The sequence below is a fragment of the Cyanistes caeruleus genome, chromosome 26, assembly GCF_971803275.1.
Source record: "Cyanistes caeruleus chromosome 26, bCyaCae1.hap1.1, whole genome shotgun sequence".
NCBI lineage: Eukaryota > Metazoa > Chordata > Aves > Passeriformes > Paridae > Cyanistes > Cyanistes caeruleus.
In genome coordinates, this window is record NC_141726.1 from 5,712,655 (window position 1) to 5,728,190 (window position 15,536).

The 15,536-nt window shown below is 51.1% G+C and overlaps 1 protein-coding gene across 2 annotated transcripts in view; it reads left to right on the plus strand.

The window, feature by feature from the left end:
* Positions 1–15,536, plus strand: part of ARID1A (AT-rich interaction domain 1A) — a 53,167-nt gene that overhangs the window by 7,406 nt on the left and 30,225 nt on the right. For both annotated transcript variants that reach the window (XM_086863357.1, XM_086863356.1), the window contains exons 2-4: positions 13,327–13,539; positions 14,183–14,662; positions 15,245–15,358. In XM_086863357.1, coding sequence (XP_086719483.1) covers positions 13,327–13,539; positions 14,183–14,662; positions 15,245–15,358 — 807 coding nt within the window. The remainder of the gene's footprint in view (positions 1–13,326; positions 13,540–14,182; positions 14,663–15,244; positions 15,359–15,536) is intronic.

Genomic DNA, 15,536 nt, shown 5'->3' on the forward strand with positions numbered 1-15,536 from the left:
TCTAATCATGCTCGTATTTTTTTCTGGGAGAAAAAAAGGGACAAAAAATGTGTAGGATCAAATAAGGGCATCGGTTAATTCTGTTAATAAGGCAAAGAAATACCTTTATGAGAGAGTGGGAGAGCGGAGATAGAGTGTGTATGTCTTAATTCCTATGAAATTCCCGTGGAAAATCAGTTTGTGTAAATAACTCCCAAAAAACCTGCTGCTCCATTACAGTTATTGGCATTTCATGTGATAACCAGCATGTCATTATTTCCTTAAGCCAGCTCTGGTAATTGAAACTCTTTCAAGGACAAATTCAATTGCTATTAACTTTCTTTCGCTCTCTTTTTTTTTTTTTTTTTTTTTTTAAAACTTGAGTAACTTCCTCTCTCTCCTGGATAATTAACATTAAGCCTAAATTGGTCCAAGAAGCTCCAGGTTAGATGTGGGCAGTAGTTTTTGGGACCCCTGATGCAGCTGGTGGAGCAGAGCCTGCTCCTTGTCCTGGTTTTGTGGGTGCTTGGCCATTTGGGGAGCCAGAGGGGACCAGAGGTGACTTTGTTTTGGTGGGATGTGATGGGGACATCCTGGATGTGGCTGGGAGGAGGCTGAGGCCAAAGGTGGCCCTGACTTTCTGCCACTTAAAACTTTCCACCCTTAGAGATCCTGTGACTCTTTTCTCAAAGAGAAATTCTTGAAGTTGGGAGGGCTCTGGAGTTTCCCTCCCCTGGGGAGGATGAATGGATTAAAAAAGTTCTTTCCTCCCCTCCCCACTCACTTGTGAAACTTCATTCAGGTTTGAGTAAGAGAAACCCTGAAAATCAGCATTTCCCTTCTGATGTCAGCAGGTCCTGGCACCCTGCCTGTGAGCAGGAATCCAGCAGGAATGTTTGAAAACCTGGGCCCAGCTGCAGCTCCAGGCTCTGGGAATGGCTGTGCTGGGGCAGGGGCTCCAGCAGCACGGACACAGGACAGGGAGTGCTCTGGAAATGGCCATTCTGGTTTGGCTTTCAGCACTGAATTTTGATCATTGTGCCGAGGAGAAGGTGCGGCGTGGGCTGTGCTGCCTTACACGGCTCGCTCTTGCTTCCTTGCCTGATGGGTGGTGGTGTTTTCCTGTTGAGCAGAGGTCTGCAGGTGAGCTGGGAAGGTCCCCAAGCCCCCCTGTGCTGCTCCAGGGCAGGATCAGCCACACCTGAGCTCAGGCAGCACGACCACGGTGCAGCTCAGTGCTTCGCTGCCTGTGGCATTGGGCATTAGGGAAAATATTCCAGCTCAAGTCACATTAATTGTCCCTTGTGCTGGTCTCTCCAGGTGTGGAGAGCAGAGGCAAAAGTGCTCTTAAACATGTGGCTTTATGCCTGTCCCCTGCTTCCTTGAGAGAAACTCTCTGTGTTGCAAAATGTCTCCCTTTGCTGCAGGTTGCTGTGGGAATTGTGTTGGAGGGCTCGCCCCGTCCTGCTCTGTCACCTGAACTCTGCCAGGGTCCTGTGCTCACTCTGCTCTCTGTGGGATCCTTCCTGCAGGCTTGTGGGGAGTTTTGTACTTCATAACAGTCCCAGGGTGGATTTAAAGTCCAAATGACTGTAGGACTATGCACCCTGTGCGGGTTTAGGAGGAGAGTCTGCTATTCATTAACTCTGTGTAAATAATTAAACCAGTGCCAGGCTGGAGGTGGTCTCCCCTCAGCCCTGCTCCCTGTGAAAGGCTTTCAGCAGAAGTTCTTACCTCTGTGCAGGAGATCAGTGAAACGGTGGAAGTGCTGGAATTAGTTGAAACTTGATTTTCTTTTCTCTTTAAATTATCTTTGACTTTGGGGTTTGCATGGCTAATCAAGGAAAAGAGTTGCCATTCAAGGCCAGTTTACTGAGTGTGATCACGTGTTCCAGAAAGTGCCTTTCCTGTGTGCTGTGGCTGCACGTGTTGTCTGTTCTCAGGAGTCCTGCAGCCCTGCCCCTCGGACTGTGTGGGTGGGGGGATTATTATTTTATTGAAAAAAACCCCAAACTCATTTACTTTCTGTTCTGTGGGGCACTTGTGGTGATTGCAGTGCTTTGGATCCTCTGGGAAGGACTTGGGGCAGCTGCTGCGTATGGCCAAGTTGAACATTAAGTTTTATTTTTTTTTTAATTATGTGCAGATAATCAGTATTTTGATAGGAGGCATTTAAGTATCAAAGTATTTCAGAGTCTTTCAGGTTATTGTGGCAGACTGTGAGGCTTAAAGGAGGGGTTTCCATGTTTTGGAAGCCTCTCCTGGCTCTGCACCCTGCAGGAGGCAGAGAGGTGCTCTAAATCATGGCTCAGAATCCAGGTTAATGCCCTCCCTGCTGGGCCAGAATTTCTGTCTGGGCACGGGGTCACACCTAGAAGAGTTTTCACAGGATCACAGCTTGGAAGGGACCTCTGGAGATGTCCCAGTCCAGCTGCCTGCCCAGGCAGGGTCACCTGGAGCAGGTGGCACAGGAACACATCCAGGTGGGTTTGGCACAGATCCAGAGAGGGAGACTCCAGCCTCTCCCTGGGCAGCTGCTCCAGGGCTCTGCCACCCTCAGGGAAAGAAGTTTTTCCTCATGTTGAGGTGGAACTTGTGTTTTAGTTTATGGCCATGGCTCCTTGTCCTGTCACTGTCACCACTGAACAGCCTGGCACCATCCTCTTGACAATTTTCTCTGGTTTAAGGAAAAATCATCTTGATGGAAATGCAGTTTCCAGCAGGCTGTGGGGAGAATGTGGCTCCCCTGGAGCAGGGCACACTGGTGGGGAAGGGACTTTGGGGGGAGTCAGAGTGTTGGCATAAAACTCTCTCACTGGAGGAGAAGCAAAAAGCCTGCCAGGCTGCTGTGCAGGAGACAACCCTGTCCCAAATTATCCTGCCTGTACTCAGAAGATGTTCCTGAGCCCCTTCCCTGTCCTTCCTGCTCGGTTCACAGGCCACGATGGCATTGCAAAAGCTGCTTTCCATGTTAATTGTGATTGATTACCTTGCAATCTGGGACAAGATTTCCTTTGAAAAGCTATATGCTGATTTGGTGTCAGGAATTAAAATCAGATGAAGTGATTAGTGTTGTATGAAGCATCCCAGAGCAGTGAGTGCTCCTCGGTTTTCAGCGTGTTCCAGCCCTTAACCCTTGCCTGCCTTCCCTTGGAGCGGGGTGCTCCATCTGCTCCGGCGGTGCTGGGAGCCTGCAGTGGGGCTGGGAATCCAGGAGAGCCAGGTGGGATTTGGTGCTGAGCCTCAGAGCAGGGATTTCCTGGCTGGAGCAGTGGCTGTGAGCGTGCTGGAAGTGCCCTGCTCCACGGAGCGAGGGGCAGGGATCCAGCAGAGCTTTGTGTCCAGTCGCTCTGGAAACGGCAATAAACCTTTCCAAGGTGTCACTGCTGTCAAGGTACACTCGAGTCTCATCTCCCTTTCCTCATATGAGGTGTCTTGCAGTTTCTTGTTATACCTGTTCCTGGAACCAGTGGAGACTTTGCAGCGTTGGCTGTTCCTCCTGCCCCCATGGCATTGGCACGGTTGGGAATTGTTGTATCCTCTCCCCAGCTGCCAGCACACGCTCCTCTCAACTCGCTGAGCAACTCCCCACCTTGTTCATTCTGCCTGGAAAGAAATCTGGATTTTTCTGGATGGAGATGAAATAAAAGCCCAAGGACAGAAGCGAGCATGGGGCAACAGAACCAGGCTTGAAAAACTACCTGTGAGCAAGGCCTGGTGGGCTGTTTTAAAAGGAAAAACGAGTAATATTTTTAAGCAGCAAGGACCTTGTGTCGCTCAGGATGTGTAGTGAACCTGAATCACAGCAGCCTTGGCTTGGTGAAGGCTCCAGGAGTGTCTTCCCTGCTGTCTGGAGCTGCCTTGGCTGCAGCTCCAAGTTTGTTGCCCACGTAGACTTTCCATCTCCCCCAGCCTCCTTTTCCCAGGCAGGCACGGCAGCCCTGCTTCGCTGGATGCAAATAGCTCCTTTGGGTGTAAATACTGGAGATTGCTTGTGGCTTTGCTGTAAAGTTACCGAGCCCATCCTCAGTAAATGCAGATGGTAACTTGTCATTACTGCAACTTTAAATATTTTTGGTTCCGTGGAACTGAAGTGGAGGCTTGAATGTGGAATTTTAAGGCTAAAATAAGAGAAGGCTCACTAAAATCCACAAAAATAGCACCCAAATTTGTCAGCTGCTGTAATGACAAGGGAAATAAAGTAACTTTTGTGTTTCCTTTTAGCGAAACAACGCTTTGCTACCTTGTTTCGTGTTGGATACAGGACTCTGCAGGATCAGGAGCGATGGGAGGGGGTTTGGGATTCACCCAGTGAGGGGAGGTGTGTGGTGACAGCTCCTGTACCCCAGCTGTGACCCTTGGGGGGATCAGTGATGCTGATCCCGACCCCCTGACTGGAATGGGGCTGTGCCCTGGGGCTGTTGGAGCTGCCTGGGCCGTGTTTCCCCATCCCAAGGCCGGGGTGGTGTCCAGCGTGGGGCTGAGAGCGAGCGTGCGATGGAGCACGGGGGGTTGTGTTGGCACAGCCTGGCATTGCCTGTCCTCCGCAGGTCTGACCCAGCCTCAGGCTCCTTGGGTGATTTTGATCTTCCATAAGGCACAGTTTGGGATGGATGCAGCCATTCTGCAGGGGCAGGGCTGTGTCGTGCTGAGCCGTGGCTTGGAGCAGCTGCAGGCCCCGACACGCAGCTCCTGGGGAAGCTGTGGATAAGATGGAGCTCTGGGATGAGGCAACCCCGAGGATCAGCTGTGTCCCCCTATCCCCCTCCCTTGGGGTGCTGTGGGGCTGTGGAGACCTGGGCTTGTTCAGAGCCCTGAGCTGATCCCGGGAATGCCCATCCCGGTGTGGGAAGGGGCCATGGGAGTCTGCCTGTCCAGTTGAGGCTGTTCAGCCGCTGTTTATTCTGGTGTAAAATGAGATGAATTTGCAAAGTGATGAGATATTCAAATACAGATGGGTCTTTCAGACACACCAGTGGGTAGAAACCTGTGCTGCTGCATTTTACAGATGAAGATTTATCAGGAAAGTGTTCTTAGAAGGGAACCCAAGAGGCTGTGCTGGAGGTGTCTTATCAACTCCAGAGTGTGCATCAGCACCCTCAGATTTCTCTGCAGAAAAGGCTTTTAATGCATTGATAAAACTACCTTTATTCTAGAAAATAAACTCCAGTGAGCCCTTGCGTTGGCTCTTCCTTCAGACCTCCAGTTTTGGAAAACATCCTTCGTGCTCAGTAGCAAAAGACATCTGTCCATGAGATCAGCAGGGCTTGTTTTAAAGGAAACAGGGGTTCCAGGGAATTGGCTGGATGACTGAAGTCTGCCACAGGTTGCAGTGTCTGAATGTATTTACAGGGCATCTGGAGCCCTTTCAGGTTTTCAGCGCTGTTTGGAGCAAATATTTTGGGACTCACTGGTGATGGGGAACAGCTGCTCCCGTGCTCCTTGGAGTGAGATCACTTCAGCAGTGGTGACACCGAGTGTAATTCTGCTCTTCCACCCCAGCCCTTCCTCCTCCTGCTTTTTTTCTGCCTTGCTCTTGGCCCGGGCCCATTCCTGTGGTACAGCACGAGCTCGGTTGCTCCTTCCAGCGTGGAAGCCGGGCTGGAGGGGGAGCGCTGGAATGAGACATTTGAGCATCTTTTTGTTGACTTGCCTCCAGTTCATTAGAGCGCAAGTAGGAGGTTGGCTAAACCTAAAGCCTGATTTAATATTCAGGAAGGAAGTTTCTTTCCATCTTAAAAGGAGCAGCACCTCATTACAAGGGTCACATGTTCCTTGGGATCATCTCCCATGGAGCTCAGGCAGTTTTCTTTACATCTTGGTGTTGCTTGGATTTTTGGGTGGAGTCAGCAGTGGCACTTGGGGAATCCTGGGGCGAGCTGGCTGAATAAAGTGCTTGTAAAGTGAATTGAAGCTGGACAGCGGGGGATGGATAGCTTGTTACCTAGTTCTTTGGACAGAAGGAAAGTGTATTTTAAATGTAAGTTGAAATTATTGGAGAAATTATATAGAAACTGTGTAGGGATCACGCAGTCTGAATCACAAACTGCATCACCTGACCCCAACTGCCTGGGAAATGCCTGAAAGTTTCACTGGTCATCAGCTGTTGTACAGTAATCATAATCCTTTGTTAATTTTGACTGCATTTAAATCAGTAAATGGTGTTTGTCAGAGTGTCCTACCACGGTGTGAGGGGCTGAGGTGGAGGGAATGAGTCCTCAGGTTGTTGCTGGTTTTCAGGCAGAGGGGATCCCCTGTGCTGTTCCCACGGCTGCTCTGAGCCTGCAGACAGGAGAGGTGTCCGTGAGGAGCCATCGAGGTGCTCATTGCAGGCTCTGCACCTTCCCACCCTCCAGTTTTTAATAAAATAAAAAATAACACAACTCTGCTGGTACTTGGGCATGAACACTGTGCTGTTGTGGGGTTATTTCCAGTGAGGCTTTGAGGGGTGACTCTCATTTCACTTCCCCACCACATCACCTTCTGCTGATTGACTTCTTTCAGGAATGAGATGTTCCGTAATGATACATCCTGTAATCAAAACTACGGTCAGTTTTAATCAATTAGAAAAATATTAGTAAGAGCTGTGCTTTGGAAAGTCCTCTGAGATGTGTGGACTGGGCTCTTGCTGAGAAACGTTAATGGGTAATTACGGGATTGTGTTTAGCAGGGAGATACAGGTCACAGGATGGGAGAACTCCTCTTCCTTCCACTCTACACTTCAGGATTTACAGCACATCTCACCAGAGAAGGTGGTGTAATAAATGATCAGGGAGGGGATAACATTGAGCAGGGCAGATTTTAGGTTTGCAGGAGCTCCAGATAGAAGGAGGTGGCTGAAGTAATGCAGAGAGAGTCCTGTTCTCCTTCTGCGTTGGTGTCATGAGCTTGCTCTGAGGTTGGGCTGTTAGCAGAGTTTTAGAGGAATAGAAAGTGTTTGGGTCAAACTCTGATCTACTGGGAAAAGTCAGAAGAAAAACCAGGCTCTTTCTGCTTGCAGAACTGAAACTGTGGAGCAGAGGTCATTTGTTCTGACAGCCAAACTTCAATCTGCATTGGCCATTTTGATAATGAGATGATGATACATCACCTCCTGGTTACGTGTCCAAATCCAAGTTAGATTCTGGGATTTGTGGGGGCGAGGGAGGAGTTTTATTTTTCTGTAGCTTATGTAAAAATGGATTTGTCTTGCACGTTTCCAAGGGATGAGCATTTGTAACTCTGCTGTATTCCAGAAGTCAGGTTTTGGCACTCCAGGCTTACGGGTGTGAGTCAGAGCATCCCTCCTGCTTCCTGAATGGATTGGGGTTCCCAGAGTGATGGGGCTGCCCTGGGGGAAGGCAAGGAGAGTCCCTGGTGGGAGCTGAGCAGGGCCAGCACGGGCTTGGTATCTGCCCTGCTTGTGCTGGGGGACAGGGAAGTTGGTGGATTTCTCAAGTTTAAAAAGGGAGGGGAGAAGCAAAAAAGGAACTGTGCATTTCTGTGATGATATTCTCAGAGAAACAGGCTCTGTTTAAACTGTCCCTGAGAGGTGGTGGATGCACCTCATGGGGTGTTTATTACCATGGGTTTTCTAGGTGTTTTCTTTTGGGGGCATTTTCACATCCTGCTGGAGGATCTTTATTTTAAACTTCAGCTTCCCCTGAGCCTCTTCTGTCCCTCTTTAAAAGCAGACCACCATGGGAAGGGAGGCATCGGGGCGTGACCTGGGCTATAAAAGGCAGCGAGTTCAGGCCGGGGTGTTGACCTCAGCACAGCCAGTTGCACCTTAAATAGAGCAGATGAGAGTTCCCCACTGGAAGGTGAGCCGTGTTTGCTCCTGAATGAGGACAGCTGTTGGTTTGTGATCGTTCCTCTGGCTGTGGAGGAGCTGGAGCCTTTGTGGGGGAAGACACAGATGGGTGTGAGAGTATCTGATGTGCAAACACGAGTGATCAGCTCAAACTGGGGCTTGCTGAAAGCTCCTTGGGTGCTGCTGTGTCCCCCATCCATCCCCATGAGCTCTGTTTTGGTGATGCTGTGGATCAGCCACGGTGATGTTGCAGGAGAGGAGCTGCTGCTGTCAGCTGTGGAACCACCACAGCCTGGCTGGTTTTGGTGGATCCCCCAGGGCTTTGTGCCAGCCGTGGGCAATGCTCTCCGTGTTTCACACTGTCCACGAGCCCTGTGCTTTGTGCTGGTACCATCACACGGGAAATGGGCTTTGTCTTGCTCAGGGCTTTGGTGCTGCAGCAGCATAACTCTCCCAGCGCCCTTGGAACGTGGAGAAAGGGCAGCGGTGTCAGGGTTTAGGACGAGGGTTTAAAGGTGGAATTCCTCATCCCTCTTCTGCAAGGCCTACTTGCTTCACCCCTGGGGAGGTGAGCAGCCTGTCCCGAGCCTGTGGGATGTGTTCACCATCCTCGGTGCTGCTCAGCATCGTCTCAGCCCGGCCACTTCCACCTCGCTCCGGTTCTGCGGCCAGAGCGGGGTGGCCATGGAGCAGCTGGCACCTCCCTGTGGGTTCTCCAGGCTGCTCTTTGTAGCAGCACTCAGCAGCCAGACAATGGCTGGTGCTGCCGGGGTTCTTCCCATCTGTTCCCAGCCCTTTCTGGGATTCCCGGCGCGGCTCCAAGGCCTCGCAGGCAGCGGCTCTGTGGCCAGGGATTCCGAGCACAACCTTCCTGGCAGGAGTGGCGTGGCTTTGCTTTCATGCAGATTAGCCATGTGCTTCTCACTTGAAGGCGTTCCACAGGAAAAAGACATTTCCTGTGTTTGGTTCTGGGTGGGCGGCTCGGGGCTGAGCTGGGTTTGGGAGGGGGATTACGGAGAGCAGCCCCCCCGTCCCCTTCCACCTCCAGCGCTACGTCACCACAACACAACCACACGCGCTCCTACTGTTGGTGTCATTCATTCAGTGCCAAGATTGCTTTAAAAAATTCCCTTGGCCCCAGTTCAAACAGGAGTACAGCTGGGATGTGTTAGATTTTAGGCAGTCTGCCCTCAATTTGAGATGAGTTATAAATAGCAGTGCCGACTTCCTTAACTACCACTCTCCGAGGTAAAATGCAGGTTAATGACTGTGGGAATCAATTAGGGCTTCTCTCAGTTAAACAGCCAGGAATGCTTCTTATTATTTTTTTATCACAAAAAACGGACAACAAAGCTGGTCAGGGAAAGATTTCAAAGCCAAGGTGAGAGCTTAGGGCTTTTTCCTTATTTTTTCTGCCTTCTTATTTTTTGGAGGGGGGTTGGGGGGGGCAGCTGAAGAAACCAGTTGTGGCCAACACCCACGTTTGCCAATAATTGAATGATGCTGATTTGAAACTGGAGAGTTCAGTAAATGACTCTCCTTCCTTTTCTTCCTCTGGCCCAATAAAATACAAATATGTAATAAGGTAATGGGGAAAGTCAGAATTCCATTTTTCTGTGCAGCTGTGGAGGGTTTGGCTCTTGCTTCCCAAGTGGGATTTGCCTCTTCCCTTTACTCATTTTCCCGACAGGACCAATAGCAAGTCCTCTCCAGTTTAACCAAGCTATTCATTCAAGAGGCCAAATTTCTCTTCCACCGAACAAAATCTGAAAAGAATTGTTCATGGAATCCTCTTGTCTGCTTAAAGCTTTTTTTGTTTGTTGCGGAAAACCTCGGTGTTGTTTGGAGCTGGTTTCACTGCACTGCCTCATTACAGGGCCTGACACCCTTCACATCACACAGAGTGATTTGAAGAGCTTTTGAACTCGGCAATTTTAAGCTCACTCTGGGCTTGCTGTTACAAACTCTTAGTCTAGAAATATCTTAAATTACCCCAAAAGCTCCGCAGTTTCCCTGGAGCACGGGCTTATGGTCACTGTCTTTACACACCAAACCACACAGTTTTGTTTTTGGGAGTTTGACTGGTGGCAGGACAATGTTTTGTGGAGTTTTGGTACTTGCTGGTGTTACACAACAGCAGAGATAGTGGGATTGAGGGAGAATAGAAGCAATTTCTATGAATGCAGGGAGGTGTAAGCAGGGGGTCTGGACTTCAGTGATCAAGGAGCAACACTTTCTCTCAATTATGTCTCTCTGTGGCAGGGCCTTTGCTTTTGAAGTGTAATCACAGTAATCTACTCCTGTGGTTTCCTATTGAAAGGATTTCCCATGTATCAGCCCAGAGAAGAATTTCCAGCCTTTTGCAGTCGTTTGGTATTTCCTATTTACCCTGATGTGTTCTGCTTTCCTCCCACCTCGTGTGATGGGTGTGCAGAGGGGCTGTGCAGCTTCTGCTCCTCCCAGCGTCCTCAAGCAGCCCTTGGATCCATCCCTGCATTTCAGCTTGGCTCTTTCCTTGAGGCACATGGAGTTAAACTCTCTAAAAGGGTTTTGGGGCAGCAGATTCTAGAAAGCTTCCTGATGGCTGACTCTGAGCCAGAGCAACAACATCAAGTCCAGAGCAGTTAAAGCCCCATCAGTGACAGAGATGTGTGGGATATTCTGAATTAATGGGATCTTTTGAAGGAAGAGACAACACATGACAGCATTTGAGATGTACAGGGCAACCCCGGGGAACACGAATTAGCCTTGCTGCAAGTCAGGAGTGTGTGTACGAAATCGTTCCTTCATTAGGGATTAATTGGCTTTTACATTCCTCCTGGTGATAGAATTTTATCCACAAGGCTGCAATCTAGATGCTCTCTGTGTTTGTTTTTAGCATCCTCTCTGTGCTAGGGCCGGGTGGAAGGGTGGCAGCTCGAGGCACGTCGTGTCCTCCTACGCTGAGCAGTCAAGGTGACGACTTGGTCACATCCTGGAAAGATGTTTGGGGTTTGTGTTTTGGGTTTTTTCTTTTCTCTCTCTCTCTTTTTTTTTTTTTTTTTAACTGTTCCAAGTGTTTCTTGGAAGTTTTTTAGTAGCTGTCATGCTTCCTGTAAGAGTCATGGAAAAGTGAATCTTCACCTTGTTTTCTGCTCTCTGAAGAGATGGTTGGCCTTGTGGGTGACCACAGACAAGAAAATCAGTGCAGGGGTGGTGGCAGCGTGTGGTGTGAGTGTATTTAGAGAAAATAAAGTTTAAAAGAAACCCGAAAAGGAATGTGTTTGAGAAGCTGCCCTTGGTAGAGGGCTGCAAAGGTGAGTTACAACCAGGAGGAAGCAAGCAACAAACGGAAAAGATGCTGAAATATTTAGTCAGTAACCCTGAAGTTGCACTTTGTCAGGTGGAAGGAAGGATGTGAGTGCTTGGGGGTGGTGAGAGCAGGCTGAAGTCAAAAGCCAGGGGCTGGGAAAGCTCCATGGCCCCGTTTTTACATACCAAAGGAGATAATGTGGGCAGGGAGAAGATGTCAGTAATCACAAGGCAAGACTTGGGAAGCATCAGGGACAATTGCTGGGAAGATATAAACACAATTTGCATCTTTTAGGGTGTATGGGAGCTCCACATGGGTGCTCCATTCAGGACTGAGGCCCTGCAGCTCTGAGGGTTCCAGCAGAGCCTTCAAAGGTCTCTTTTTCCTGTCCCCATGAATGGAAGCTCCTTTTCCGAGCTGGCACGGCCCCGTGTGGGTGCTTGGCGTGGGCTCCGGGTGCGGCGTTCCCAGGGCAGGGATCTGGAGCTGCCTCTGCCCCTGTTACTGCCCAGCAGCAGCTCCTGTCTGTGGCAGCTTGAGCATAAAACATGGAATAAAACTTGTTCAGGGTTGGTTTGGTGTCAGTATGGATGAGAACGGGAGCACCCAGCACAGCCGAGCGTGGGAGGGCACCCAAAATCCTCCTCTGCGGGGAGAATCGCTCCGGGGCCGTGCAGGGGCTGGGCTGGGAGCAGCTCCCACAGCGTGCTTGGCTTTCCTGAGCCCTGCCAGAGCTCCAGGAGCATCTGGGAAACGCTCTCAGGCCCAGGATGTGGCTCTGGGGGTGTCCTGTGTGAGAGCTGGACCCTCCCAGCGTGGCAGATTCCATGGGTGCCCTGAGCTGGGGTAGAGCAGAGCACCTGGACTTTGTTCTCCATCGATTTATTGACACAATTTTCCATTGAGCCAGCAGCCTCTCCCTTTTCCAGCCGTGCCCACTGAGCCCCTGGTGGAGCAGCAGAGCCCCAGGAGGTGCCCGTGGTGTCCCTGTGCTGGCTCAGGGCTGTCCCTGGCAGCACTCAGTGTGTGCTGGGCTCCAGGCTGTGCTGGGCAAGGCTTCTCTCGAGAGCAGAACACTGCAAGAACTTTCTTCCCCCCGCTAAGGGTGGATTCTGCAAAGAGCAGTGAAATGCCGCTCTGCTGAGCGGGGTTCTGTGGGGTTTGCAGCCTGGGCTGTGGGTGATGTGTGCTTGTGCAGACCTGCAGGGCCACTCCTCAAGCACCTGAGCTCAGCCAGGGTGGATCTGTGCAAACACCACCCCAGGGCTGGTGGCAGGAAGGGCTGGTGTAATAGAGAGTCCATTGTCATGGTGATCTGTGGAAAACATCTAATTGGGATTAGTTAGGTCACCAGGAGCTCAGGGAAGGATTCCCATTCAGTCCAAGGAATGGAGGTTAAGGACTGTGCTGGGATTCATTTAGAGGTCACCACACCAAAACTCCCTTTGCTTTAGTGGGGGAATAACTGCCAAGGTGAAAAAAAAACAACCTGTTTTGAGGTTTATAGTGTCGAGGTTTACAGCATTTTCAGGAAATTCGATTGACTGTTCCTAAATCTTGGCTCCAGGCAGGGGTAGTACAGATGAAGAAGTCCAAAGAAAGTTGCATTTCTTCACTCATCTCATTGTCTCTAAAGCTCAGGGACCTGACTTTTGAGGCTGACAGTTTTTTTAACGTATATCTGAATAGATTTGATTTAGAAACTCTTTATTCTCCAAAAGGCAGCAGACACAAAGCACATGTAAAAAAAAAAAAATTCAAAAATGAAACTGCAGTCTTGAAGGCTGTGGATGTCAGCAGCACTGCCCAGTGTTACTACATCAATGTGCATTAATTGAAATGCACAAGTGTAAATTAACAGCCTGTAGTGTTTTGGGAGACCTTGTTATACGTGAAAGAAGCAGTGTTTCCTGTGAATATTTAAATTTTCAGCCTAAATTTACCTTGTTGTGGAATATCTGGACATTAAACTACTACCTGCAATGGGGAACATTACACTGATCATTGATTTTTCTCAGTCCTTCCCCCATTCTCCCCTGTCTTGCCCCGGGAGAGGTGTCAGCATGAAATGGGTTTGGTGTTGGTGGAATGGTGTGTTTGGAAGGGCAGCAGGAACCCTGCTGAAATTCCAAATGTACCTTTGTGGTTTAGCAGCCGGGCAGAGGCAGGCGAGCCTCTCCTGGTGGGAGTTTTCTGCCGGGCCTTTGGGCAAGGTGTTCCAGGAGCAGTTCCCGTGCCTCACCTGTCCTGCCTTGCCTTGCAGCCGTCGAGCCCGATGGACCAGATGGGGAAGATGAGGCCTCAGCCCTACGGAGGGAACAACCCCTACACGCAGCAGCAGGGGCCGCAGACAGGGCCGCAGCAGGGCCACGGCTACCCCGGGCAGCCCTACGGGCCCCAGGCCACGCAGAGATACCCCATGGCAATGCAGAGCAGGACACAGAGCACCATGGGCAGCATCTCCTATGCACAACAGGTACAGCTCCCACAGCCTGGCACAGCTGGACGGGCAGAGACGCGGCCCTCGCTCCCCCCAGCCGGGCTGGATCGGGTATTTAGGGAAAATGGCATTTCTGCAGGCTCTGTTTGGTACCACACCTGCATCCAGGTGGGATGGATAGCCTGTGGAATCCTTGTCTCCAAGAGAGCAGTGAATCCAGCAGGGGAAAAATAAATAGCAGGGGAGGGAGATCCTCTTTCTGCTGCGCTGTGTTAGAGACACAGCTGTTCTTTGCACAAGAAATTACTCCAGGTCAGTTTTGGCTCATTACATGATCCAAGTGGCGCCTGCTGGACCGTTTGCAGGATTCAAAAGGCAATTTTTAGTTTTTTTTTTTGTTAGAGCAAGCAGTCTTTCCTTTTAATGTTACTTTTGCTGAAGGGTGGTCAGATAGGGATCCCTAAAAACTTATCGATGATGCCTCTTAAAGCTTGGTTACCGCCAAGAATAATGTCACACACGAGCAACTTCTGCTGTTGTCCGGGAGGTATCGAGGTAGTGGCATCTCCAGCGCATTCCTGCTCTGCACAGCTTTCTGAATTTCCACTCTGGGAGCAGAGTCTGTGTGTGTGAGAAGCACAACTTTGTGACGGGCGCAACTCCATCTCTCCCTCCGCAGATGCCTCCGTACGGGCAGCAGGGCCCCAGCGCGTACGGGCAGCAGAGCCAGACACCCTACTACAACCAGCAGAGCCCTCACCCGCAGCAGCAGCAGCCTCCCTACCCTCAGCAGCCTCCAGCACAGCCCTCGCACTCCCAGCCCTCGTACCAGCAGCAGCAGCAGCAGCAGCAGCAACAGCAGCAGCAGCAGCAGCAGGCGGCTCAGCCCCCGGCCCCGGCGCTGCCCTCGGCGCAGCCGGCGTACTCGCAGCAGCCGGCGCAGCAGCCCCCCAGCCCGTACCCGCAGCAGTCGGCCCCGCAGCACCCCCAGAGCCAGCCCCCCTACCCTCAGCAGCAGTCCCAGTCGCCGTACCAGCAGCAGCAGGCGCAGCAGCCCGCGGCCCCCTCGGGGCTGGCCCAGGCCTCCTCGTCGTACGCGCCAGCGCAGCCGCCGCAGCAGCCCTCGGCCTACTCCCAGCAGCGCTTCCCCCCGCCTCAGGTAGGCGCCTCCTGCTCCGCTTCCCTCTCTGGGGTGCTCTTGGGAATATCCGGGAAAACCTTCCCATTTCCCAAAACACGGCTTGGGTTGTGCCCAGCGGCACAAAGTGGCCAGAGCTGGTGCCTTCTCCTGCGGCTCACAGAGAAACCGGCAAAAGTCAAACTTGGCTGCCTGGGACCTTTCAGCAAAGCCCTCAGCGCAGCCAGGGCGGCCTGGGGGAAGCTGAAGGGTTTAATTGACTCGCCTGGTTCGTGGTGAGGTACCTGGAGCGAGGGTGAGAAGGTGAAGAAGCAGAGGGGCAGATGCAGGACAAGCTGTGATCCCCAGGATCTGGGATGAGGGAAAGCTGGAGAACGGCTGTTCTGTCATGGCCTGTGCTCCCAGCTCTGAGCAGCACCTGGTAGTGTTTGTGTGTGCTGGCTCTCACCTCCTGTCTTGGGCAAATGTCACCAAGGGGACATTTGTAAATGTAAATTTACAGTAAATCTGCCCCGATGTGAGAACATCCCAGAGTGATTCCAGCAGGGCCTTTATTGTATTCCCACTTGTGACGTTTTTTTGGTGTGTTTCTTGATGTTTCAGGAGTTATCTCAAGACTCGTTTGGGTCCCAGGCATCCTCTGCTCCCTCAATGGCTTCCAGTAAAGGGCAAGAAGACATGAACTTGAATCTTCAGTCCAGACCTTCCAGCCTGCCGGTGAGTGGGGCCTGGGCCGAGGGCAATCAGGAGCACAGCAGGAGAAATGAGCACTGGTAGTATTCCACGTGGAAATGGGAACGATGGAGGCTGCCTGTGCTTTTTACTAAGTCATTAGCTTCTGGCTTCCCACTGGAGATTGAATGTAATTTACAAAAGTAATGGATTTGAGAGGGGA